Source organism: Ambystoma mexicanum, chromosome 4p (assembly GCF_040938575.1).
Source record: "Ambystoma mexicanum isolate Mex_15411 chromosome 4p, UKY_AmexF1_1, whole genome shotgun sequence".
In the NCBI taxonomy this organism is placed as follows: Eukaryota; Metazoa; Chordata; class Amphibia; order Caudata; family Ambystomatidae; genus Ambystoma; species Ambystoma mexicanum.
In genome coordinates, this window is record NC_090927.1 from 276354258 (window position 1) to 276380313 (window position 26056).

A 26056-nucleotide genomic window follows, 5' to 3' on the forward strand; every position below is an offset into this window, starting at 1 on the left:
AAAGCGGTGAGAAGGGAACTGGGTATGGCTGAAGCCACAATAGATGCATTACAGACGGAATATAGCGCTACATTGAACAAGGAAACCCTGTCTAAGATGCACACTTCCCTCAAGGAATTCAATGAGGTAGCCAACAGGGAAGTCTTATACATGGCTGCCCCGGCTAAGGCCCGCAGGTACGGGGAGAGTAATAGAGTGGGGAGATTTCTGGCCAACATGCTTAGAACAGACAGGCACCTCAACCCAATCGCTAGTATCCAGAACACGGCTGGGGTCACAGTCAATAAAGAAAGTGACATTAATTCTACTTTTGCTGATTTCTACTCTGCTCTGTACTCTGATCATGATGTTAAAACCAGGGAAGACACGTTCAGGTACCTGGACTCCCTCGATCTCCCAACACTTACCCAAACGACACGAAACATTTTGGATCAACCCGTTACTATTGAAGAACTCACTGAGGCCATTAAATCTCAATCCGGTGGCCGCGCCCCTGGCTCAGACGGCCTGACCGCCGAACTGTACAAAGAATTTCAGGGTGAGCTGGCCCCACTATTACTGAAAGTGTGGGAGGAGGCTATGAATCGTGGTATCCTTCCAGACTTGATGCGTGAAGCAGTCGTTGCGGTCCTTCTGAAGCCACGCAGACCAGCACAGGATATGGCCTCCTACAGGCCCCTCTCCCTAATCAACACTGACGTGAAAATCTTCGCCAAGGTGCTGACCACCAGACTCCTGCCGTACATGCCAATCCTGGTCCACCCTGACCAAGCTGGCTTTATACCAACTAGATCTACAGCTTTAAACCTGAGACGATTATTTAATGTGCTGGCGCAAATAGATCCGGAGGCAAAAGCGGCTGTAGTGGCCCTAGATGCCGAAAAGGCCTTTGATTCTGCTACTCGAGAGGTTTGGACTCGGGCCATATTTTATTAAATGCGTCCGGCTGCTATATACCCAACCATCTGCCAAGGTCATAACTAATAACACCCTGTCCCCTTCTTTCCATCTACACAGAGGGACCAGACAGGGCTGTCCTTTCTCGCCCATTCTCTTTGCACTCACTATTGAATCGATGGTGGAATATATACGTCAACACCATTCGCACAGAGGTCTCAGGATGACTGGCCCTCCCCAAATTATATCACTGTACGCGGATGATCCGCTGTTATATGTCCGGGACCCACATGAGAATGTGCAGCACATTATGTCTGATATACACGAGTTCTCGGAATAGTCAGGATATAAAATCAATGTCCCAAGATCTGAAATATTTCCATTGACCCCTAATACAGGTGACCTATCTCATATTACAGGGTTTAAGCCTGCCCCCACGCAGGTAAGATACCTGGGAATCATGGTGGCCAGAGATAGACAGCTGCTGTACTCGCATAATTACGGCGAATTACTTCTCACCCTCACAACCAAGCTCCAACTATGGGCTAATCTCCCTCTGTCCTTATACGGCCGAGTGGCCCTACTTAAAATGGTAGTTCTACCCAAACTCTTATATCTCTTCAACAACATCCCGATTTGGCCCGGTAAACCCTTTTTTGCGAAACTTAACTCATTGGCGTCTTCCTTTATTTGGAACAGGAAAACTGCTAGGCTGGGTTGGGATAAGATGGTGGAGCCATACTCACAGGGCGGTATTCCGGCTCCTGATTTCGAATTATATTGTATAGCAGCACAGGCACAATTTGTGAAACATTGGTTTGACCCCAAAGACACAGCCCCACACATTCTTCTTGAAAAGCACGCAGTCCGCCCTAATGATATACTATCGGTCCTCTTGAACCCCACTAATGGTAACATCTGCCCATTCGACCCGGTATACATCACCACACGAGCTTGGTCCAGGGTCTACAGGAGGATTGGCCTGGAGATCCCCTATGACTCAGATATACCCCTGTGGAACTTCTCTAGTATTTCCCCAACCTTTGGCAAGGCCCTTCAGCGAACCTGGCACCCACATACATTTTTCAAGATGCGAGGTATGTTCCCCGATGGCATGTTTTGTGAACTCACAGACTTCATAGATGAAGTGGGAGGGGGGGCCAGCTTAAGCGGCTTCAATACTATCGTATGAGAACAGCTTTTGCTGCTAAATGGCCTTCCTTCCCGGCAGAACCCCAGACACATGAATGCATCAGAGCTATGGTGACGACGGATGGTCATAATAAGGGAGTCTCGTCGCTATACACCTTGGTGCAAACACATTCCCCCTCACGAAACACTATCGGAGAAACCTGGGAGCGGGATGTGGGTACCCAGATTGATGACGTGAGATGGGCCCGATATTGTCAACTCACCAAATCGGTCTCCATGAACTCAGGACTCCGACTGATTCAATTTAAAATCCTGAATCAGTTACATTACTCCCCGGCTAGGCTAGCTAAGTTTGTAGAGGGTTGCACAGGGACATGTTCGAAATGTGGTGCCCCGATGCTGGAGCGTATCATATGTACTGGTCGTGCCCTGTTATTGCGGACTTTTGGCGAGAAGTGGCTGAGCTCCTTGAGGAGATAACGGCGATCCCAGCCGCTCTGTCCCCCCTGAAATACCCGTTTGGTGACATTGGAAAGGTGAAGGAAACCACGAGAAGGTTTTTAATATCTCATGTGTTATTTCCAAACGCTGCATCCTTAAATGTTGGAAATCTGCCGCAGGGCCTACCCGATCCAACTTCCTGAAAGACCTATGTAAGGTGAATGATGATGAGGAACTTTTTGTCTTATACTGTTAAGACAAAAAGTTCATCATCATCATTCAAAGATATATGATCGCTGCTACATCTGTACCTATGTGATTTGATGTCTGATGCTGATGTAACACCTACTCCGTCACCTTAGGTGACGATGCCTGCCTCATTGCCACAGATGTATGTCATTGTCGAAATTATGCACATGCTGTGCTGCACTGCTTATGAGAAGTGTCTTGCTGTGAACCGTTCCCTTCATAAACAAAGTTTAAAAAAAAAAAGAAACACTATTCCCGTAGTGTCCTTGGTTTCTTCTAGCACTGTGATAAAGGAGACTTCTCATGGTAATATCTGGCCTTACTGTCCCTCTTGAGGCCAGAATGTTGAGGGAGACTACTCTCAATACGTTCCTCTCTTTCACTCTCTTTGACACAACTGAGATGATCACTTGTGGCGTAAACTCCACACTTTCTACTTCTGTCAGAACTCGGTAGACCAGGGACATAACTCCTGAGGTTTTCTTTCCATTCAATATTCTTGACCCCACTATTGAGATGAGGGAGATTACTCATGATCCCTTCTTTATATTCAGTACTCATAACACAACTACTGAGATGAGGGAGATTGCTCTCGATGCCTTGGTTACATTCAGCTGCCTTCCCCAATCCACTACCGGGTCTCCTGTGTCTGTTAACTCTGCTCTGGTGGTTCTTCTTGGGGTGTCGAGTCACTGGGTTCTCGCTGCAGGCCCTCCCTGCTCCTTGTTTTGTTCCCTGCTGTCATGCTTTAACTTTGCGGGGTCTCCGGCCAGTCGGTGTTGTCGTAGTTAATGGACCGATTGGTCCAACTCCACAAGGTCCTGCCACCGTCAGTCGGTTCCCAGCTTCCAGTCAGGCCTGCTCTGAGTCGGCCTGCAAAGGACTCATGCAACCTGCTGTCGGTGTCCTCCAAACTGGAGTTTTGCTTCCCTGACGTAGCTTCTTGCTTCCAGGTTTGAACTTCCCAGGTCTGCCAGGCTTCACGCCCGTTTCGCTCTTCATTGAGTCCTTTCTCCTTTATGTCACACAGCTGGGTCCTCCCCATTGGAGTGGCATAGTCCTTGTTTTTTGTCCATTGTGCATTCTTCACGCCTCCTCTGGGCCACCTCTTCCCAGTACCGTCTATACTTGTTAAAGGAGTAGTTTCTATAACTATGCCAATCTTCTTTTTCACAGTATTCTTTGAAGATGACCTGCAATCAGACTGTTTATTTTACTGTCTGGGTAGTATCAATTCTTACAGGAAGAATTGAAGGAGTATTACAATACCCTACAGTAGTGCTTTCAGATAGTTTCTCATCAGAAATGATGGGTTTCCTTGTCCCAATAGCAAGAGGATTAGGGAGTTCCATTGCGGAACAAATGGGAGTCCTTATCCCCATGAGGGACGTTGCTCCCTTTGAGGTCCCGTGTTCCACCACCCCGAGGGGCATTGTTGTGTAGTGGGCTCACCTCCCTAGCCTAACAGTGACAGGCTCCCCCTGGGGAGAAGTGATCTGATCCCATGAATCGTCACAATAAACATGAATCAAACCACAAGCTTAAAGAAGCATGAACACAGTAAGCAACACTAGCTTGATATGGACATGATGTAAATACATGGACCCAAAGAAATTGAATAAAGTTCTGAGCCTTGTAAGGTTGTTTTGCTGAAGTCTCTTCCAACTTATTTCTTCCCATGCCGTTGTATGCACTGTCATTTTTAATGCGAATTTACAGAAGTGTTTCTAGGCGCAAAGTATGATCACCTGCATGATGTATGATACTTAACACATATGCCTATAACACAGTATAACACTTGGATGATGAGGTTAAGCACATGGGAACACAATGTCCAACACAACCACGAGGGCTACTCAATTCCAGGATATCTTTAAAAAAGACATTATCTAGGTCCAGAAGGACATATAGCACATCAAGGCGGACATTGTATCAACACACAACGATACAATGTATAACCCATAAAGTAGTGTAATGTACAGATTTAAAAGTCCATCTGAAGTGTCTAAATATTCAGTGCTTGGTTGGGAACTCCAGGGACCTTAGGAAGACCTTAGGAAAATATCACAGTACAGGCCCTGGCAGTGTCACTTTTAAGAGTTCCAGTGTTCAAGTGGAGGGTTCAAGACCCTGGAGTAAAGATGCAGAGCAGGATTCAGGCTCCAGTGTTATGCAATGGGAAAATGCAATAGAAGGGGACCTGCAGAACCCAACAACCAGACCACAGAGACCCCTGAGAGGGATTATCTGCAATAACCCACCCCCCGAGGGCCCAGAGGTAAGTACTTGCAGTGGGAGAAACAACATGGAAAGTAGCAGCTTCTTTCGAAAGGCCCAAAAGAACAATTGTCCTTCATTGAAGTGGGACCCACGAACCAGAAGTGGAATCCACGACAGAGATGGCTCCAGGAGAGCAGAGGAACCTGCACACAGCAGACCCCAGCGGCACAGCAGGAACATGTGGTCAGCACACACACACACACAAGCAGAAAAAGTCTGTGCTGTAGGACAACAATGGTGGTGGCCAGAGGCAACCCAGGCAAACACATTTGGTGGGTTTGGCGAGTCTCAAAACTGTTCCAGGTGGCGTCAGCTTCCAAAATCAAGGTGGGATGCTTTGGCTGGCAACAGCAGTAAAATACAGTAAAACGGCCCAGAAAATAGCCCATGGATGGAGGGCCTGGCGCCAGCAGATGAGCAGGATGAGAAAATCTCAGGAAGGACACCCAGCAGCCAAGGATCCAAATCGGAGCAATGCCCTGGCCACTCCATCCAGTCAGTATTTCCAGAAGGCGGCCTAAAAATGGGAAACCGACGAAAATCCCTGAGCAGGTGAGTAGACCTGTGTTAAGGATTTGAATCAGGCGACACACAGCGAACCAGGACCTTTGCCCCAAGCCTTGGAGGCAGTGCTCAGTTGAGATGCCTTTCTCTTTATTGTCTGCGAATTGAATTTGGGATGGTACACAACCCGTCTCACGCCCCCTTTTTCAAATACCATGGGTCACAATGGACCATGAACCAGGCCGGTTGGTGAAAATACAATATTTATTTATTTTAAAATTCAAAGGAAATCCTACAAATTTTAATATCGGGCAGCAATCACCAATGGGGTGATAATTACAATGGAAACTGAAGCAATGCACTTGGTTAACCTTCTACAAGAACATAACCAAAGCACAAATGAATAGGAGCACTTTTTCTATTTGGTTAGATAGCACCCGAGTTAAGGTTTCCCCCCTGTAATGCTCTCCCAAACCCCTATAAATTGAATTTGGAATGGACAGAGAGAACCAGCAAGGAGTCAGGAATATTGTGTAGCAAACAGAATTAAACAGACTCAAAATCCGACCTTCCCTCACAAAATAAGTGGCAAAAACCCTTTGCAATGAATGGCATAAAATGACACTTGTAATTGACAATTTGCGGTTAAATGGATGAGGCAAATATGATTTCTCACAATAGCAGGAATGTATAAACACTGGCAATCACAAGGCAAGGTATCAACAAAGGCATATAGTTCAAAAGCAAGTTGAAAGTAAGAACACGATGCAGCCGGAATCACACGATGGAAAGTTGCATTTTACACGGATGCGGTTTTAAATGCCACAAACGGTTTTGTATGAAAAACGGGTGAAATACTTAAAATTGGAATGCAGTTTTTGGGCTAGGAAATGGATGCACAACACAGGGACAGTATAGAAGTGAAAGGATGTCTCTAGCTGGAGAACTTGGTGAGATTTGCAAGATAAAAGGAGGTTCGATTTTGGTAAAATTAAGCCGTTGAAGAGAGAAATCGGTTTGGAAAAGAAAAGATAGATTTTGCTTATACTAGTTTTAATGGCTGAGAAAAGAGGAACGCCGCCCGTGAATATTAAAGTTATGCTGCAGTTGTAACCCTTCACGCAGTGTCCTTCTGTTCTTTAGAGGAAATTAATGTATTTAATCAAAATATTGCTAAGGAGTTACACGATGGGGTGAATGAAAGAATGGCGCTAACACTAGGAATCGCGGACAAGATGCACAGAGAATTCTGACAGTAGGACAAATTGCCAAGGCATGGATAGGGTTGCTTAGAGAGTGGAACAAAGACAAAAGGATCAGGATGGGGTAGGCTATGTGTTTCTATGGGATGGGGTAATACTTACAGTCCATGCTTGAGTTTGGAATATTAGGACAGTCAACTGGGTACTGGTCACTGCACAGCTCGGGTCACCAGGTAGTGCCAGACTCTCCTAGCAGAACAGCTGGGCCTTTCTGGTCGCTCGATAGCAGTACAGCTGGATGGTAGCTAGCGGGCAAACCGCTGGTCTGGTCACAGGATGCTCCCCACAGGCGTACCACAGCTTTTCCCCTTGGTTAGTGGGGATTTTAGTGGGATTTTCTGGATCAAGGCCTTGCTGAGATAGGGTCAGCTATGCTTTGGCTTTGTAGTGAAATCTGGTAAAATGAATGTAGAATCAGGAACACAGGCGCTGGAAATTCAGGAGAGTGTCTAGAGTTCTGTCAGCCACCCTTATTTATAAGGCATGATGACATCATTGGAGTATATGGTGGGGCAGGCTTAAGCTAGGCGCGCCCCTAACAACTGGATTGGACAGGGGTAATCATTACCGCCTTCCTGTCAGCTGATTGGACTTTTAGAGACATGACCTCAGCTTTATGATGTGGGTTAACTATGTCCAGCACCTCCCACAGTTTATTTTGCCATAACCCAGTTTTGACATAAATGGCACATTTTTACAGTTGTGGCATCTTAACAAATTACATAGGCAGATTACATATTTTATGCCTATTTTATGCAGTCCAATTCTCACGGTTGTAGGACATTATTTCGCCCTTCTACTAGTTTTTTGCAATTTTTGGTGGGAAATATATTACTTAAAATTCTTTAACTTTATACATCTGTACATATTATCATAAGGCATCTTTCCATTAATTTTTTTTTTCAATGTAACATTGGCATTTATAAACAGAGGCTTCCTTATCCTTTGTCAAATGCTTTTGAGTGAAACATAGTAAAAGAACAAAAAGACAAAACTAAAGGGGAGAAAAGAATGGGGGGGGGTGTTCGGGGTGGTCCGGGAGAAGGGGTCGCGTCAGTCTCAGATCGAAGTTACAGGGTATGGGTGCTGTGGTTGCGATAGGGTAGGCAGCCATGTGCACCGGTCCAGGGGGCCGCTAGGATGTTAGTCCATTTTAGTTAGCCAGTGGAGCGCTGGGGGTTGTCTGGCCACTCCCGGGAATCTTTCCACAAAGTCCAGGAATGGGCCCTAGGTGCTGTGGAACTTGTTTTGGTTGCCCAGGCGGATGGCGGTAATTTTCTCCGCTGCAGCGATGTTCCAGCATTTGATCCACCACACAGGGATTGCCGGGCCTTCCTGAAGTTTCCACAGCTTGGCGATTGAAATCTTGGCTGCGGTCAGTAGGTGTGTGCAGAGGTCCGCCAGGTTGCCGGTCATCGGGAACTGTCCTTCTCCTGTGTCTCCCAGTAGGACAATCCTGGGCTCCCACGGTATTGATAAGCTTGTGATCTGTCGGATGTGCTCCAGGACCTCCCTCCGGAACTTCTCTGCCTTCGGCATTCCCAGAGGAGGTGGAACGTTCCTGTGTCCGTGCAGCCCCTCCAGTGTGGCGGGACAGCAGGGTTGCATTTGTGAAGGATTTCTGGTGTCATGTACCACCTGTAACAGACTGTCATGATCTCTGCTTCCAAAAGGTCAGGGTTTTCCCAACTCCCTTGGAAGCAGATTCATAACCCAGGTTCCGAGTGCCAACCAGTCCCAATTGGGACCTTTTGGACCCAGTCCTGGCGCCAGTGGCACCAGGCTCATAAATATGCCCAGTCCCAGCGCTGGAAGCGCCGGGCTCATAATGCTTGGGTGGACTTACCTGCAGCAGACCATGCTGCTTACTTGCCTGCCAATTGAGCCTCTGATCCTCTTCTGTTTGGAACTACTTTTCCTGTTGGGTGGGGCAGGAGCCACTCCCTGGGTTCAGAACACTGGAACTCTTCTGGAAAGCAGGAACTCTTTTCTGACCTAGGCGTGGCTGTGGAAGGAGACATCTAAGCACTACAGGAGGCTATTTAAACCACACCCGATGGATGAATCTTGCTTTGCGTTATTCTGCATCCTCTGCAGCAGAACGCTCATCGTGTCTTCTGCATCTGATCCTGGGCCTAAGGAAAAAGGCTTACCATCCTGAATCCAGTCTTCAGCAACACCTATAAAGACAAGAAAGAACAGGTTAGCATTACGGTCTTCAGTGACAGCTCTTCACTTACCTGGGCCATCGGCTGTCACCAACGCCTCGCGCTGCATTCTGAAAGACAAAGGCTTACCTACTCTTAGTGCGCTCCGGAGGTCTTCACACTGCATTCCGGCATCTGAAAGACAAAAGCTTACCAACTCTTCGCACGCTCCGGAGGCCTTCGGCGCTGCATCCCGCATCTGAAAGACAAAACAAGGTGCGTTTAAAGACATTGGAGAACTTTAATACTCACGTGCCATTACTCCTTTCCACATCTAACCCAGTGGGTATTCCGGCACCCTGCAGCCGCTCCGAACTTGTACCTGCAAAATAAAAAGACAGTTAGAGCGCATCGTGAAGCAGGCAACAAGCGCTTACTTACGTGCTTCCAGGCGCTTCTATTCATCACACGGGCTCCATCTTCAACTCACTTCAGCCCGTCATCCACCATCGCCGGAACCCTGCAAAACAAGAGACCTCATTACTAAAGACTTTAAAGACATCAGAATTACTCGAAACTTACCGTTCGTGCAGTAAACGACGGACAGCGGTCCTCTGAAGTCAAGAGGCCTGCTCCCCTTATCCAGTGAAGAAACTGGTTACAGCACCCTGCTCCGAGGCAGATGGAGAGCACGGCGTTCACTTACCGAAGGTGAGAGCGTTAACCTTCGGGGTTCTACAGGAGAAGAGAAAGGGAAGAAGAGAGAGACATTCAATAACCCAGTTTATTAATCCCATATTTTCTATCTGCAGACATCTTACCCTTCGAGTCAAACATACAGTGCACAGAGGTCCAGCCCAAAGAGCCAGCCGTGTGTTACACGTCACCTTTGAAGATACGGTATACGCCCAGTCAAGACCGGCGCCTCTACGGGAATCAGGTGAGCGTTACAGAACGCAAAGCCTACCACAAAACTCCCGTCCAGGCGCTATGGAAACCTCGGATACCGACCAACTAGCCCAGTTACTTGGGGAACTAAGGGCAGAAGTGCATGCAGCCCGTCAGGAAACGAACGCTCTAAGAAGGGAACTGATTATTTCCAAGGAGCGAACAGATGATCTCGCTAGACAATTGCTACAGTCACAAGCCGGACAGACCCCGTTACCCGCATCTGGGGGAAATCTTCCTTCTACATCCTCTATGAATCCAGTGCAGATCAACCTACCTGGGAATGTACCTCTGGCTCCGCCCAAACGATTTTCTGGTGACCCAAAGAGGTTTGCAGTATTTATCAATCAGTGCCGGTTGCATTTCTTATGCCGGCCAGCAGCCTTTCCAACTGATCAAGCTAAAGTAGCTTTAGTGCTTTCGTACCTTAGTGGCAATGCAGCAGACTGGTCGATCCCTCTAGTAAATCAAGATGATCCGGTCCTCCATGATTTTCAAGCTTTTCAGCTCAGTATGGAAAAACTGTTCGCAAGACATTCACAGGGGCAGGCCTTGGACAATGAGCTTCTTTCGTTGCGACAAGGTAATCAAGACCTTTTGGTTTATATTGCGTCTTTCAACAGACTGATAGTGGAAACTCAATGGCCTGAGGACAAAAGGATTACGCTGTTTTATAGAGGTCTACGTGGAGAGCTCAAAGATGTGTTAGCCCAAGTAGTGAATCCCCCACAAGATTGTTCGGACTATATAGACTTAGTCGTTCAAATAGATCACAGACTGCAGAACAGGATCGTTCCAAGTTTGATGCTCGAGTATTTTCCAAACCGCCAACTCCTTCCAAAGGAGTAGACTCCGGGGAACCCATGCAAATAGGGGGTCTGAAAGGTCCTCTAACACAAAAGGAGCGGGAAAGGAGAAAACAGTTGCAATTATGCCTCTATTGCGGAAACTCAGGGCACTTTCTTCGAGACTGTACGGTGAAACCTGCTAAGAAGGCAGTAGGAGCTGCAGTTACCAAAGTTACAAACTCTGAGCAGGGAAACGACCTCGCCCGACAAGAATAGAGGTCCTCTTGCCGAGCGTGAAAACCAGTTCCGTGACCTCGCATTTCGTGATACCTATGGTCCTCATTAGCCCTGATAATCCGGATCGATTACGTGCAATTGAAGCTTACGTCGACAGCGGTGCCATCGGCAATTATGTGGATCATGAAATGGTTTTGAGGATGAATCTAACTCTTTGTCCCAAGGCTGTAAAGGACGTCATTACTACGGTGGATGGTACGGAGATAGCCTCCGGGCCAGTAACGCATACCACTCAAGAAGTGACGCTAATAAGTCAAGATGGACACCATGAGAAGATCGTGTTCGATGTGATCAAGGCCCCTCAGTTTCAGATTATTCTAGGAATACCTTGGTTAGAGAAACACAATCCTCTGATCGATTGGCGAGCAAGAACGGTCCAGTTTCCAGAATGTGTCTCTACTTGTCACCCTCCACCTGGTGTTGCACTGGCAGCAATTTCTTCAGAGACTCCCCAGTTACCTCCCGAATTCCTAGAATACCAAGATGTTTTCCAGAAGGATCAGGCTAACTCTCTACCTCCTCATAGGTCTTATGACTGCCAGATAGACCTGATACCTGGATCTACTCCTCCTTGTAGTAGAATTTATGCCCTCACCGAGCCTGAGAACCTTCACCTTCGACAATACCTGGATCAATACCTGGCAAATGGGTTTATTCGTCCTTCCAAGTCCCCTGCTTCTTCAGCTTTGTTCTTCGTTCCAAAAAAGGAAGGAGACCTTAGAACTTGTATAGATTATCGCTCCCTGAACCAGATCACCGTTAAGAATAGATATCCGTTACCTTTGATCCCTGAACTCCTGGACCAAGTCAGAAAAGCATGCATATATACAAAGCTGGATCTTAGAGGAGCTTACCACTTGGTACGAGTAAAAGAGGGCGATGAATGGAAGACGGCCTTCCGCACCAAGTATGGGCTATTTGAATATCAGGTCATGCCCTTCGGACTTTGCAATGCCCCGGCCGCCTTTCAATATTTTATGAACGATGTCCTCAGAGAGCTCATAGATGTGTGTGTTGTTGTTTACATTGACGACATCCTCGTTTATTCTTCATCGGAATCTGAACATCGGAAACACGTGAAAATGGTCCTCGAAAGATTGCATCAACACACACTTTTCGCTAAGTTGGAAAAATGTGTTTTCAACGTGACTGAAGTTGAATTCTTGGGATTCATATTATCACCTGGTGGAGTGCGTATGGATTCAAAGAAGGTCGATGCAGTTCTCAAATGGCCATCACCATCCTCCGTAAAAGGTGTGCAAAGCATGTTAGGCTTCGCTAACTTTTACCGCAGGTTTATCCCCGAATTCTCTCGAATAGTCCAGCCCATCACTGCCTTGTTAAAGAAAAACAAACGTTTTGAATGGTCTACCGAAGCGGAACAAGCTTTCCAGAATTTGAAGACTAAATTTATCTCTGCACCAATCTTAAAACACCCTCGCCCCGAACTCCCCTACATCGTGGAAACTGATGCTTCAAGCCTTGCCATGGGGGCAGTTCTATCACAAAAGGACCCGGTAACCAATCAGTTGCATCCCGTGGCATTTTGGTCCCGCAAATTCTCACCTCCTGAAATCAATTACACGATTACTGACAAGGAACTTCTGGCTATCAAGTCTGCCTTTAAGGCTTGGCGGCATTATCTGCTGGGGGCCCGACACACCGTTACTGTGATTACGGATCACCGAAACCTGCAATATTTGAAAACCGCAAAAGCCCAATCCTCTAGACAACTCCGTTGGGCACTATTCTTTGCCGAGTTTGACTTCATAATTACCTATCGACCTGGTACAAAAAACGGTAAAGCTGATGCCCTTTCTCGGATGGGAGTGGAAGAACACTTGATCAACCCTAAACCTGTACCAATCATTCCCGAACAAAGAATTCTGGGTGTAATCGCCACACAATCCATAGAGGAAGTTAAGGATAAAGCCAGGCAACTTGTAACTCCAGCAGACATACAGAATTGGCATCTGCAAGGAAAGGACTTTGCAGTAAAGGACAACTTATTGTATTTCCAAGAACGATTATACCTACCCAGCACAGATTTACAGAAAGAAGTAATCTCTTGTTATCACGATTCTTTAATGGAAGGACATCCCGGTATAGCCAAGACCTCAGAAAAGATCAAGCGCTACTTCTGGTGGCCGTCTTGGAAAAAATATATCAGAGACTTTATAATGTCCTGTGGAGTATGCGCCCAAAACAAGAGTCAAAAGGAAAGACCAGCAGGCCTCTTACACCCTATTGACATCCCACCTCGCCCTTGGCATACGCTTTCTATGGACTTCATCACCGATCTACCTCCATGCTCCGGATACAATACGATTCTAGTAATCGTGGACTTATTCTCCAAGATGGCGCATTTCATTCCGCTCAAAGGCTTGCCAACAGCAGCAACTCTGGCCCGAGAATTTCTCGAAAACATCGTCCGACTGCACGGTTTTCCTTCGGTTCTAATTTCGGATCGAGGTAGTCAATTTATTTCTCATTTTTGGCGAAGTTGCTGTCGGTCGGCTCAAATTGATGTGAGACTATCGACCAGTCACCACCCTCAGACCGACGGACAAACCGAGAGGACCAATCAAACTCTGGAACAGTATTTACGCTGCATGCTGCAACAAACTGAAAAAACTTGGAAAGACATCCTTTGGATAGCCGAATATGCCTATAATAACTCTGTCCATTCGGGAACTGGGAAAACCCCGTTTTTTCTTTTGTACGGCAGTCACCCTCGAACCTCGGAGTTGGATCCCCTCCAAGATCTTGAAACACCAGCAGTAGACTACCTGCATTCTACAATCACCCAAGCCTTTAAGGAAGCTGTTTCTCACCTTCAAAGGGCTAAAGAACAATACAAGAAAGGAGCAGATCAACATCGGAAGGAAGCCCCTCAATATCGAGTAGGGGATCAAGTCTGGTTATCCACCAAATATCTACCTCTAAAAGGGCCACGCACATTCAACCCAAGATACCTTGGTCCCTATTCCATCACTACCATAGTAAACCCAGTAGCGGTCAAGTTGGACTTGCCCCTGCACATGAAGATACATCCGGTCTTCCACGTCTCTCTATTAAAACCCGTGCAACCTCAAACCCGACTAACTAAATCTCCAAAACCTATCCTAGTTGATGGGGAACTCGAGTTTGAAGTCAAAAGCATTCTGGACTCCAAGATCTCCAAATCTAAACTATTTTACCTAATTGACTGGAAAGGCTACGGCCCCCAAGAGAGATCCTGGGAACCTGCTGAATATGTCCACGCTCCTCGCCTAATCAAAAGATTTCACCGAACATTTCCTGACAAGCCAAAACCCCCGGAGAAGCCCGGTTTGGGAGGGGCCTTGAGGGGGGGTACTGTCATGATCTCTGCTTCCAAAAGGTCAGGGTTTTCCCAACTCCCTTGGAAGCAGATTCATAACCCAGGTTCCGAGTGCCAACCAGTCCCAATTGGGACCTTTTGGACCCAGTCCTGGCGCCAGTGGCACCAGGCTCATAAATATGCCCAGTCCCAGCGCTGGAAGCGCCGGGTCTAATAATGCTTGGGTGGATTTACCTGCAGCAGACCATGCTGCTTACTTGCCTGCCAGTTGAGCCTCTGATCCTCTTCTGTTTGGAACTACTTTTCCTGTTGGGTGGGGCAGGAGCCACACCCTGGGTTCAGAACACTGGAACTCTTCTGGAAAGCAGGAACTCTTTTCTGACCTAGGCGTGGCTGTGGAAGGAGACACCTAAGCACTACAGGAGGCTATTTAAACCACACCCGATGGATGAATCTTGCTTTGCGTTATTCTGCATCCTCTGCAGCAGAACGCTCATCGGGTCTTCTGCATCTGATCCTGGGCCTAAGGAAAAAGGCTTACCATCCTGAATCCAGTCTTCAGCAACACCTATAAAGACAAGAAAGAACAGGTTAGCATTACGGTCTTCAGTGACAGCTCTTCACTTACCTGGGCCATCGGCTGTCACCAACGCCTCGCGCTGCATTCTGAAAGACAAAGGCTTACCTACTCTTCGTGCGCTCCGGAGGTCTTCACACTGCATTCCGGCATCTGAAAGACAAAAGCTTACCAACTCTTCGCACGCTCCGGAGGCCTTCGGCGCTGCATCCCGCATCTGAAAGACAAAACAAGGTGCGTTTAAAGACATTGGAGAACTTTAATACTCACGTGCCATTACTCCTTTCCACATCTAACCCAGTGGGTATTCCGGCACCCTGCAGCCGCTCCGAACTTGTACCTGCAAAATAAAAAGACAGTTAGAGCGCATCGTGAAGCAGGCAACAAGCGCTTACTTACGTGCTTCCAGGCGCTTCTATTCATCACACGGGCTCCATCTTCAACTCAGTTCAGCCCGTCATCCACCATCGCCGGAACCCTGCAAAACAAGAGACATCATTACTAAAGACTTTAAAGACATTAGAATTACTCGAAACTTACCGTTCGTGCAGTAAACGACGGACAGCGGTCCTCTGAAGTCAAGAGGCCTGCTCCCCTTATCCAGTGAAGAAACTGGTTACAGCACCCTGCCCCGAGGCAGATGGAGAGCACGGCGTTCACTTACCTAAGGTGAGAGCGTTAACCTTCGGGGTTCTACAGGAGAAGAGAAAGGGAAGAAGAGAGAGACATTCAATAACCCAGTTCATTAATCCCATATTTTCTATCTGCAGACATCTTACCCTTCGAGTCAAACATACAGTGCACAGAGGTCCAGCCCAAAGAGCCAGCCGTGTGTTACACGTCACCTTTGAAGATACGGTATACGCCCAGTCAAGACCGGCGCCTCTACGGGAATCAGGTGAGCGTTACACAGACCTTGATGGCTCCCTCTTTGTTCGTTATGCATTTAGAGGTCTTGTGGGTTCTTCTCCAGATGCGCTCCCAGCTGGTCCTGTCTAGTTCTCTGCCTAGGTCTTTCTCCCACTGTCATGTAGGGCTCCTTGGAGTCAGGGTCTGCCCTGTCCAGCAGCCTGTACATGGTGGAGATCTTCCCCCTGGGTGGGGTTGTCGTTAGCTCCAGTGCTGACAGTTCTCTGTGCCCATGTATTCTCATTGAGTCATGTGACAACCAATGACAGAGCTGGGTGTAGTGAAACCTCTCGGTTTCCGGTACCTGGAATTTTCTCTTGCAATCCTCGAAGGTGAGTAGAGAGTCTTCTAGGTAGAAGTCCGCTACGCGCTGCAGGCCGCCCGCCTTCCACTTAGAAAAAACGTTCTGCCCTTGGCCTGGGGTGAAATCTGGGTTCTCCCAGATCGGAGAGAGTGGACCCGCCGTGCTCCTGCAGTTCCACCTCCTTGCTGCCTGTTTTCAGCTGCTTTCCGTGTTCCTGGTGGTCGAGAGGGGCCCAGCATTAGGGGGATTTTTGGGCCATGTGATGTGGGGGAGGGACCCCAGTGGTTATTGGCTCCAGTCCTCCTCCAGCTTTAGCCAGCGGGGCTTGTTGATGCCAGGTTGCCACATGAATGCCGCTGAGAGCTGGGCAGCTAGACAGTACCTTTCAACCTCAGGGACTCCGAGACCTCCGGACCCGGGCTCCTAAGTAAGACTTTCCTGGTTACAAGAGGCTTCTTGCCCCCCCCCCCCCCCCAAACAAATATTAGCATATTTGCTTGCAGTTTCTGTTTGGCTTGTTTGGGTATTGCTGCCGGGAGGGCTTGGCAGTGGTAGAGCAGTCTAGGGACCAAGCTCATCTTGAGTGCTGCGATTCTTCCTAGCCAGGATATTTCCTAATCTTGCCAGCGGGCCATATCCGACTGTAGGTCCTTCAGTAGGGGCGGGAGGTTTAGCTTGTAGGTGCGTTCTGCTAGCTTTGGTAGGCGGACGCCTAGGTAATTTAAGTGGGATCTGGCCCATGGGATTGGGAGGCAGGCCGCTATAGAGTCCAGCGTTGCTCTTGGAATGTTGATGCCCAGTGCTGTGGACTTCGTGAGGTTGATTGAGAACCCTGATGCTGACTTGAAGCTGTTTAGCTCCTCCCATAGCGCAGTGAGGGATGTGCTTGGCTGCGTAAGTGTTAGCAGTACATCATCGGCATATAGGGCCGCTTTGTAGGTATCGTCCTTGAATTTGAGGCCCAGGATTGCCGGGTTCTGCTGGATTCTGGAGGCGCACGGCTCCATTGACGGGGCAGAGACAAGGGGCAGTGATTTTGATTCTTGGGGATCTGGCGCCATTGATCCTCAGGGTTGTGGTGGGGTGCTGATAGTTAGCCATCGTCCATTTCAAGAGTTTCCGGCCAATTCCGTTGTGACACAGTGTCTCCCTCATACAGCCCCAGTCCAGCATGTCGAACGCCATGTGGGCGTCGAGCGAGGCCACCACTCGCTCTTCTCCAGTTCTATTGGCTTTCTCAATGATGTTTAAGGTGCACCTGATGATGTGCAAGGTGTTGCGCCCTGGAATGAAACTTGTTTGGTCCAGGTGAATAACGTCTGGGAGGAGCCCGGCGAGCCTGCGTGCCAGTAACTTCGAGAAGATTTTGGAGTCTACATTCATTAGAGCAATTGGGCGGAATGATGCGCAGAGTTCTAGGTTTGCTCCTGGTTTTGGAATCAAAACTGTGACCGATTCCTCCATGGAGGGGGTGATGGAGCCAGTTTCGAGGAAGGAGTTGAAAAGTGAAGCTAGATTGGGGGCCAGGATGTGGTTTTATTTCTTATAAAATGGCGCGGGCAGTCCGTCTGGGCCAGGAGCCGTGTTTTTCATGGAACTGATCACTTCAGACACCTCCGCGGATATAGAGTCTTCCAGGGTGTCCCTCTGTGGGTGGCGTGGTGGCCTTGGGATCGTACTCAGGTAGGCGGCATCTGCTGCCGCTTCCGTAGGGTTCCCTGACATTACTTCCTATGGTGCTTGGTCATGATGGTCATCTTTTCGGCCTCAGAGCAGCGTGGGGTCCCACCTTGGTCCGATAGGACTGAAATGTTGTTCCTGGTGTGTATTTTCTTGAGCTTATGTGCGAATAGGCGGTTGGCTTTGTTGCTGTTCAGGTAATAGTACTGCTTCGTGTATGTCAACGCTCGGGCTGTACGGTCTGCCAGGTGCCTTTCCAGGGCTACTTTAGCTTTGAGTAGCTCGTTCCATGACCTTGTTGATTGGCGTCGTTTGTGGTTTGCCTCTTTCTGTGCTACCTCCGTTTCCAGTTCTTCTGATTTTAGCGGGTGCCGGCGCCTGTGTGCTGCTGAACAGTTCATGGTGAGCCCTCGGATCACTGGCTTCATGGCATCCCACAGCATAGCCTCTGTAGGCCCTTTTCCCACATTCTCCGTGAAGTAGTTAGTGAGGGCTTCCGACAACTCCTGGCTGTCTGCAATGTCTGTGAAGAGATAGTCCTGCAGCTTCTAGGCTGTGTTGCGGTGTTGGTAGGCCTTCCGTCTGGAGCTGCACTATGACTGGGGCGTGGTCGGAGATCACTCTCGGGCCGATGTGTATGTTGACGATGCTTGGAAACAGCGAGCTTGAGATGAGTAGAAGGTCTATCCTGGAGAGACCCCTGTGGACATGCAAAAAGAAAGTGTAGTCATGAGTCTTGTCGTTCGCCAGCCTCTAGGCGTCGATTGTCTCCGTCTCTCTTAGGAATTCTGCGAACCCCGTGCCTTTGTGAAGTCTGTTCCAGTGGGCGGCAGGGTCTTGCCGATGGTTGGGTCCGGGGTGAGGTTGAAGTCCCCTCCGATCAGTAGTTTGCCTTTGGCAAAGGACGATATGACTGGGAGGATCCTACGTAGGAAGCACCCCTGGGCTTTGTTTGGTCAGTAGATTGCTATGATGGTTATTGGGAGCTTGACCAGTAGGCCTTTAATCGTTAGGAACCTGCCCTCAGGGTCCTGTTTGACCGTGACCTTTGTCAGTGCTGCTGATTGACTGAGCAGGACTGCCACCCCTGCCCTCTTCTGGCCAGAGGATGCAAAGTATCTTTTAGGGACCCTTTGGTATTTGACTCTGTACGTCCGCGGCTAGGAGATGGGTTTCTTGTAGAAAGACTACAACCGCCTCTAGCTGGGTCAGGCGGTGTTCCACGGACTTCCATTTCCTGGGGGAGTTGAGGCCCTGGACATTCCAGATGATCATAGTCAGGTTCTTAATGGATGACCCCATTTCGGAGTGGGCAGTTTGCAGCTAGTGGGCACCATCATGCTCTGCTTATTGCCGGCCTGTGCGAGCGGCTGCCAGGTGAGCTGGGACCTGTGTTGGGGGTTTGTCCCCCCCCTCGGTGGCCACCCCTCTATTCCCCCATTAAAACAAAACTTGGTCAACTGGGCCAGCCTTCGACCAACGGGGGCTCCGGCTTGGCCAACACAATCCTTTGCGGATGAGACCCTTGGGCCTCTATTACGTGGCGGTGAAAGCTGTATGTGAGGTTGAAGTGTTTTACTTAAAGAATTCGGTGCCTGTCCAGTGTTAGTGGCTGGCATCTGGTTTTTGGCGATGCTGGTCTGTTCCGGGGGAACCTGGGTGTCGGTGTCGCCCCACCTTAGCCGTAGTTGCTTGGGCGCTTGCCTTTGAGTGGGGGTACCCTAATTCTTCGGCGCCTCTCCACCCGGGACCAGGGCCGGTCTTCTTTGTCTGAGGGCGCTTCCTCATTGTTAGTTCCTCCCCCTGCTGCTGGGTTCAGTAGTTTTTCGGCCTCATGTAGTTTGCATATGTGGCGGATGCTCCTATTCCAGGGGAAAGTCAGGGCCGTGGGGAAGCCCCAAAGTTATGATACGCCATTTTCCCTCAGCCATTCCGTCACTGGTTTCAGTGCTTTCCTTTTCTGGAGTGTGGTGGTGGCGAGATCTTGGTAAAGGGAGATTGAGGCGTCTCTGAACTGTATTCGCGGGTAGCTCCTAGCCTCCCGCATGATCTCCTCCTTGACCTTGAAGTAGTGAACTGTTGCCAGGACGTCCGGCCGGCCGTGGCGTTGGATTTAACTCTAGTTCTGTGGACCCTGTCGAGCACCAGGGGGGAGTCGTCCGGCAGGGTGAATATGAAGCGGAAAAGATCGCTCACAAAATGCTCGAGGTCCGCCTCTGGAATGGATGTGGGGATCCCTCTCAGGCGAATGTTGTTGCGGCGGGAGCGGTTCTCCGAGTCCTCCTGCTTGAGTTTGAGAGCTTTGCAGCGGGCTTCAAGTGTGTTCAGCCTGTCTGCCCCCTTCTCAATTTCGTAGCTGTGCTCGTACAGGGTGGTGTCTGCCTCCATTGTTCTTGTCTCTTGTTCCCCCACTCTCGTTTTGAGTGCTGTGATGGTGCTCTTTACCTCCTCGGTGCCCTTCTGAAATGTTTTGGTCAATGCTGCTAGGAGGTCCTGGAGGTTAGACTTTGTGACCGCCTGAGTCGGGCCCTCCCGGGGTGGTTCTGCGTGCATGCTCCCAGCATTGGTTTCCCCTGGTTCTAGGCGCCCCCTCCACCCCCTCATGGATCTATCTGTTGCAGGGGTGGATAGGAGAGTAGCTATGCCTGCCTGCTTCGCTGGTTTTTTCGACATGAGGGGTAGGTCCGAGTCTCCGGCTAGGTGTGATGTGCTGAGGTCGCAGCGTAGAGATTTGGGGCCGGTCCGGCAGTCTCAGTGCCTGACCGGCTTTGGCCTGGCTTTTGGTCCGGTGATGGGTGTTGGTGCGAGGGTTCGGGGGCCCTCAGTGGTCTCTTGGCCAGGTGGTGGTGTGATTCAGCTGTTGGTCCTGTGGGGGGGGCCCCCCGGGAGAGTTGTTGACCGGGAGGTTCCGTGGCCCGGGGTTTTCTGATGGTTTGGGGTGGTTGGATGCTCTGGGTTTTAGAGTGCTGGTGGTGGTCCCAACCTCTGGGGGTATGAGGGTGCTTTGCTGCAGTGCAAATTGTTCCGGTTGGTGTCTTTTTTCTGGTGGTAACTCCTCACCCCAGTGGTCTGACGTGCTGCGGCCCAAGCCCCTGCTGAGATAAGAGGCCGTGCTGAGGGATGGTTGGCGGTTGGTGTCGGGATGAGGGCTAGGGGGTAGTCGCGGTGGGCCACCTCGCGGCTCGTGTGCGGTTATTTTGTGGTGGGGGCTTCCGGGGCCCCTGTTGTGCTCAGTGGATTCAGAGTTGTTGCTCCCCTTGGGGAGGGAGTTTTGTGGGGGGGGGGGGTCTGGCTTTGGACCAGTGTAGGTGGGAGGGAGGGGTCCAGGGCCACTCACCCTCTCGATGTTGTGCCTCCCTAAGGAATCCTGTGTTGCCTGTGAGGAGGGGCTGCCAACGTGGTCAAGTGTCATTCTCCGGCCCTCAGTGTTCCATTTCGCCCCCGCGGGTGGTTCCAGGCCGTTTGGTTGAGTGCTGAAGTACTTGGAGGTAGCCAGGATAGCTCAGCTTATCCCACAATTAAACTCTTCACTGGCTGCCTCCGGTGTCAGATCCCTGCAACCACGCTATTCCTCTGGGGCGAATGCCTACCGCATCTGCTGCTTTTCCCTTTTGCTGGCCATGCGGCTGCTTGAGCTCACTCTGTTGTGCTCAGGGCCCTTGATCCACTTCCCCTCCGCCGCCTCGGGGGCCGCCGCGATGCTCCGACGATGGGCCCAGATGGCCCTGTGCTCCAGTGTGCCTGACCATTCACCACCTCCCGCTGCGCTCTCGGCCCTCAGAGCCTGCCAGGCGCCTCCTTGTGTAGGCATCTCCCTGCCTGCCGCCGTTGCTGCAGCTGCTCCGGCCTCCCCGCAGTCAGTCTTCCCGCCGGCGGTGCAGGGGTTGGGGGAGGGGCACAGAGCAGCAAGCCGGGACAAATACAACATGCTGGGGAGGAACCCGGCTCCACTCCCCACCGGCCGCACACCGCGAAGCCCACCGCTAAATTTCTTCAAACCGGCGGGCCTCATTCAGGGCACCCCAGGGCTCTGCTCCGCAGCCCCCCGGGTCACTGGCCACCATCTTGGCAGGAGGAGCGGCCCGCGCCGCAGAAATCTTTACGGCTCCTATTGCCGGGCACCTCGATGCAGCAAACTCGCCCAGCGGGTGCCCCGGATATTCAGACACCCCTGGAGATCATCGTTGGGGGTACAAAACTTGCTCGAAGGGGGATCTGGGACTCGGGGCTGGAAGGGAGCACGGAGCTCCCCGAGGAGGCATTCGTCAGCGTCCTCAGTTGGCCATGCCCCCTTCCATTAATTTTTAACATTCCATCATATGTCCTTTCCCCATGATTCACATTCTTCTGGCGTTTGGGTCCCATACATGCTATCGGCAGCCACAATATCTTATTTGAAAGCCACGGAAATCACATTTAAACTGTACAACTTTTACATTTCTGAGCTGTCCTGTTGCAGAGAAGTCTTAAGTGTATTCATCAAGTAGATTTTGAGCCAAATTCGACTGGGACCATTTCTTTCAAGCTACCGCCAACTGTCAGTTCAGCCCAGATTGGCCATGGGGGTTTCCCAGTTTGATTGAATGTTTATTGCCACTTGCCCTACTTCACAGGTTGCTGTTCCAGAATCTCTATTGTTGGAGCCTGAAGCCCAGACAAATGTCTGACGAGCGTGTGACATTTCTTTGTCTTGGTCCATCCAAATTTTCCAAGGTAGCAATTATCACTAACGTGTCCCAGATGTTTATGGTGGCTCCTTTTGGGGGAAGGCCTCAGTTTATCCAGCAGAAAGATTGGTTCTGGAGCATGCAAAATCCAGCCAATGCATTTTAATTCCTTTATTTTCTTTTATTTTGGTCTGAATCAAAAACAAGCCTGTTGAGTAAAACATCCCATATATGTTCCCCAGCAAAACCCCCTTTACATTGCTAGGCACGGACACGTTTTTACTAAACATTGTACTTTTAAAACAGGCATTTTCTTTTGGTTTGCAAAAGCCCATTTTGACACATGGTGAAAGCTGCTATGATTTCCCTTTTAAATTCAGTGTTTCTCTTTCATCTGGCTTCCCAATATTGTTTTGCAGCCCTGTTCAGTTTCTTTTATCCGGCAGTTTGTAGAGCCAGGATTTCTTTAAAGCCTTGATTTTTGACATTTGGTAACCCAAAAGTTAAGCGTTTTCCCGCACGGCTAAAAGTGAAGATTCTTTTGATTTCTCAAATTTGGCTTGACATTAGCCTGTCATTTAGGGATAATGATCTCTTCTGCTGAAGCACAATGTGGATGGGCATGGCAGGGCCTTATTGATGAAAGCAATGTGATGTGGAATAGATGAAAATAGCGTCAGGGCAGCATCCTTTTTAGTGTAAAATATTCCCTTTTCAATTGGTACTTTTTAGCAAACAGCAGAGCAGCGCTGTTTTTCAAACCGCTTCTTTTGGTGCACACAAGAAAACACACTGGCACTTTTCTCGGTGTGCTCCCTGTTCCAACTCGCCCAATAGGTGTTTGGCAAGATGGTGCATCCATCCTTTTGTCGCTGACAAATGCAGTTTTGATGCAAGTGGTGCTCCAAGGAGCCAGCGCAGCCATTTTGCTGTTGACTGCAGAAGCGCAGCTTGGTTATGGATGGGAATTCTGCTGAGTGGGTCAATGTAACCCACGCCTGCTTATCCTCCAAAAATCAAGCAGCTCTGACCTCAGGAACAGGGTTTCCTCTGTATATTCCTTCACTCACAGGGGCCGGCTTATGCCAGCCCACCAATCCCATTAGGCGATTTAAAACCAAGGTATTGGCAGCCAGCCAATCAGGTTGACCTCAAAAATCTCCAAACACTCAGGCCCACCCCCACAGGAAGTGTAATGGCCTGCCCAGGGAGTGGTCTAAACCAGTCCAAACCACCACAGAGGATACAATGTTATTTTATTTTGACATTTATTCAGCGCACAGAACCCAAGGGCATACGACCCAGTACTTTTACATTGTGGGGAAAAGGGAAGGCAAACAAGCGAGTAGTAGCAGGTACAGTGTCTGAGCCCATGTGGCCATAATGGCATTGTAAGGCCTGCCTTGTGGTTTCCCTGAACAAAGGAAGCCCCCTAAACAAACTGGTCGAGAGTAGGACTTAAAAAGACCAAGCAGTACCCCAATAGCTACCATAAAGGCACATTGGGCTACTAATGCGGTAAATCGGCTTGCGCCCCTGGTGCAGCCAAAACTAAATATTAGCTGCCACCAGCCTACCCCCTAAAACCAATGTAGGATGATAAATTCACCATAGGGAATAAATGGGGTGCTTGGGAGGCACCCCTGGGACTGGGCACCTTAAGGGCGACCCAATAATTACCAGCACTTGTCACAGAGTTTAAAAGGAGTTCCTGATGGTGCACCAGCCGCCAGGAACTCTCGGCAGTTTAATCCTTGCCCCCAACACACTGCATCTCCAGGACTTGTTAAGCCTGTACACTGTGGCTGCAACCACACAGCCCTTCATTCCCCCCAACACCCACAACCTGGATAGTGGGGAATATAACATGAGTTACAAGAAGTATCAATATATAATCCAAGCAAGGCTTCATGGGTATTATAATGAAAACTAGCATGGGGCATGCCTGCATAAGTGCTGCGAGGATGGATTTAAACAAATAATGCTGTAGAGCAAACAACATAGCATTTTAGCAGGCACTATAAATTGTAAGTCATGGGAATGATATGCAGTGGAAACAAGAAGCGGTGCCAAAAGAAGTCTGTCTGGTTTTGCAGATGTAATTTTTGATCCTTTTTGTCCTGTTGGCACTTCACAAGAAAACATACCCTATAAGTTTACAAATCCACACCTATTGGATTGTCTATTGCTTGTTTATATGTGCTGTTGAATAACTGAACAGTGGTTCCCCAAAAATAAACAACATACCTAAAGTCTGGAAAAAGTGGGCCTTTATGGACAATGTTGATGCCCTCTGTGTTTGGAGACTTTGTTTAATTTTATATTCGTTTTCCCTGATGTTTACCTGGATGCATTGTCTAATTTTGCATTTTAATTATGCAGTTTCTAGTACAAATTCAGATGGGACTATGGATTGCCTCACGTGAGATGCCTTGGACACCTCTTCTTTAGTTGCAGATGAAGCTTGCACTGGTGGGATGAGTACAGTCTTCAGTTTACTTGAAGAATCCTTCATTTTGGAAAAGTATATTCAAATTGAAAAGTAGATCTGTCTAGTTGGATATTAATGGAAAGCCCTCATAATGACCACCCCAAGACTATAAAGTGTCTTGTGAAATACAAGTAGTACCTTCATTTGAAAAGAAGTTAATCATCATGCTTTTTGTGTGACTGAATTCACCACCACCTATTTTATTTATTGCATCTTTTTCATATCACGATATTAGTCTTGTCTTCTTCTGACATTTTCTATGTGTAACACTAAAGTTAAAGCTTATTTTGTAAATGAAAAATATGTAAATTGCAATCTTATTTTGAAATAAAACCCATAAAGCCTAAGCTGGAAAGAGTTTAGAAACTAAGTGTGCCTTTTATATTTGTAAAAGAAATTACTGCATACCTCGCCTCATGCAATATCTGCCCACCTGATCAAGAAGGAACACTCATATTTTGTTTCTTGTGTGTTATCATTGTACTGATAGTGCTTAAAAGCATTTTATTTTGGAGCATACAACGCGGATTGGTAGCAGTTTATATGTTATAAAAAGCAAGGATAGCAATTGTGACACACTCCTAGGAAGATAGCATCAACTAGAAAACAGAGTATGCACCAATAAATATTCTGGGTAATCCTTCCGCCAAGTTGTATTTCCTGCCTGTAACCCGTCTCTGATTTTCCTTTTAGGTCTACACTTAATACTATATACTTCTATTCTAATAGATTTATTCCTCCCATGGATACCTCATCTATGATATCTTCTCTACAGTGCAGCTGGTCTTTGCCAACATTTCCGCCAGCAAGGGGCATCTCCCCCCCCCCACCGTCTGTACATGCCTCGAGTCAGACATGGCGTCTGGGGTCGTTTATATTGAGGTGCAGCAGCCTGTGACCTTGTTCCTTTTTTCTGCACACTGTTTGCTTCAGAAACACGTGCCTTTATTTTCAAAATGTTCTTCCCCATCATGCCCAATCCAGCAAAAGCTTTGGTTTTCAAAGCTTTCACGGATTACGGTTGGCATATATCTGTATTGGATGTGCTCAGGATTTGTCTCTTGTGCTTGGACGAGGACCACGGCACCTAGGACTGCAGTTTGTGCCTGTCCATGCACCCGAAAGCCCCCTGGGAAAGGGC

General features: G+C 48.7%; 1 protein-coding gene across 5 annotated transcripts in view; it reads left to right on the forward strand.

Moving 5' to 3' along the window:
• Positions 1–25263, forward strand: part of TDRD6 (tudor domain containing 6) — a 1508150-nt gene extending 1482887 nt beyond the window's left edge. For all 5 annotated transcript variants that reach the window (XM_069605809.1, XM_069605810.1, XM_069605812.1 and 2 more), the window contains one exon: positions 24807–25263. In XM_069605809.1, the coding sequence (XP_069461910.1) occupies positions 24807–24850 (44 nt within the window). In that variant the 3' untranslated portion in view covers positions 24851–25263. The remainder of the gene's footprint in view (positions 1–24806) is intronic.
• Positions 25264–26056: the final 793 nt, after the last annotated feature.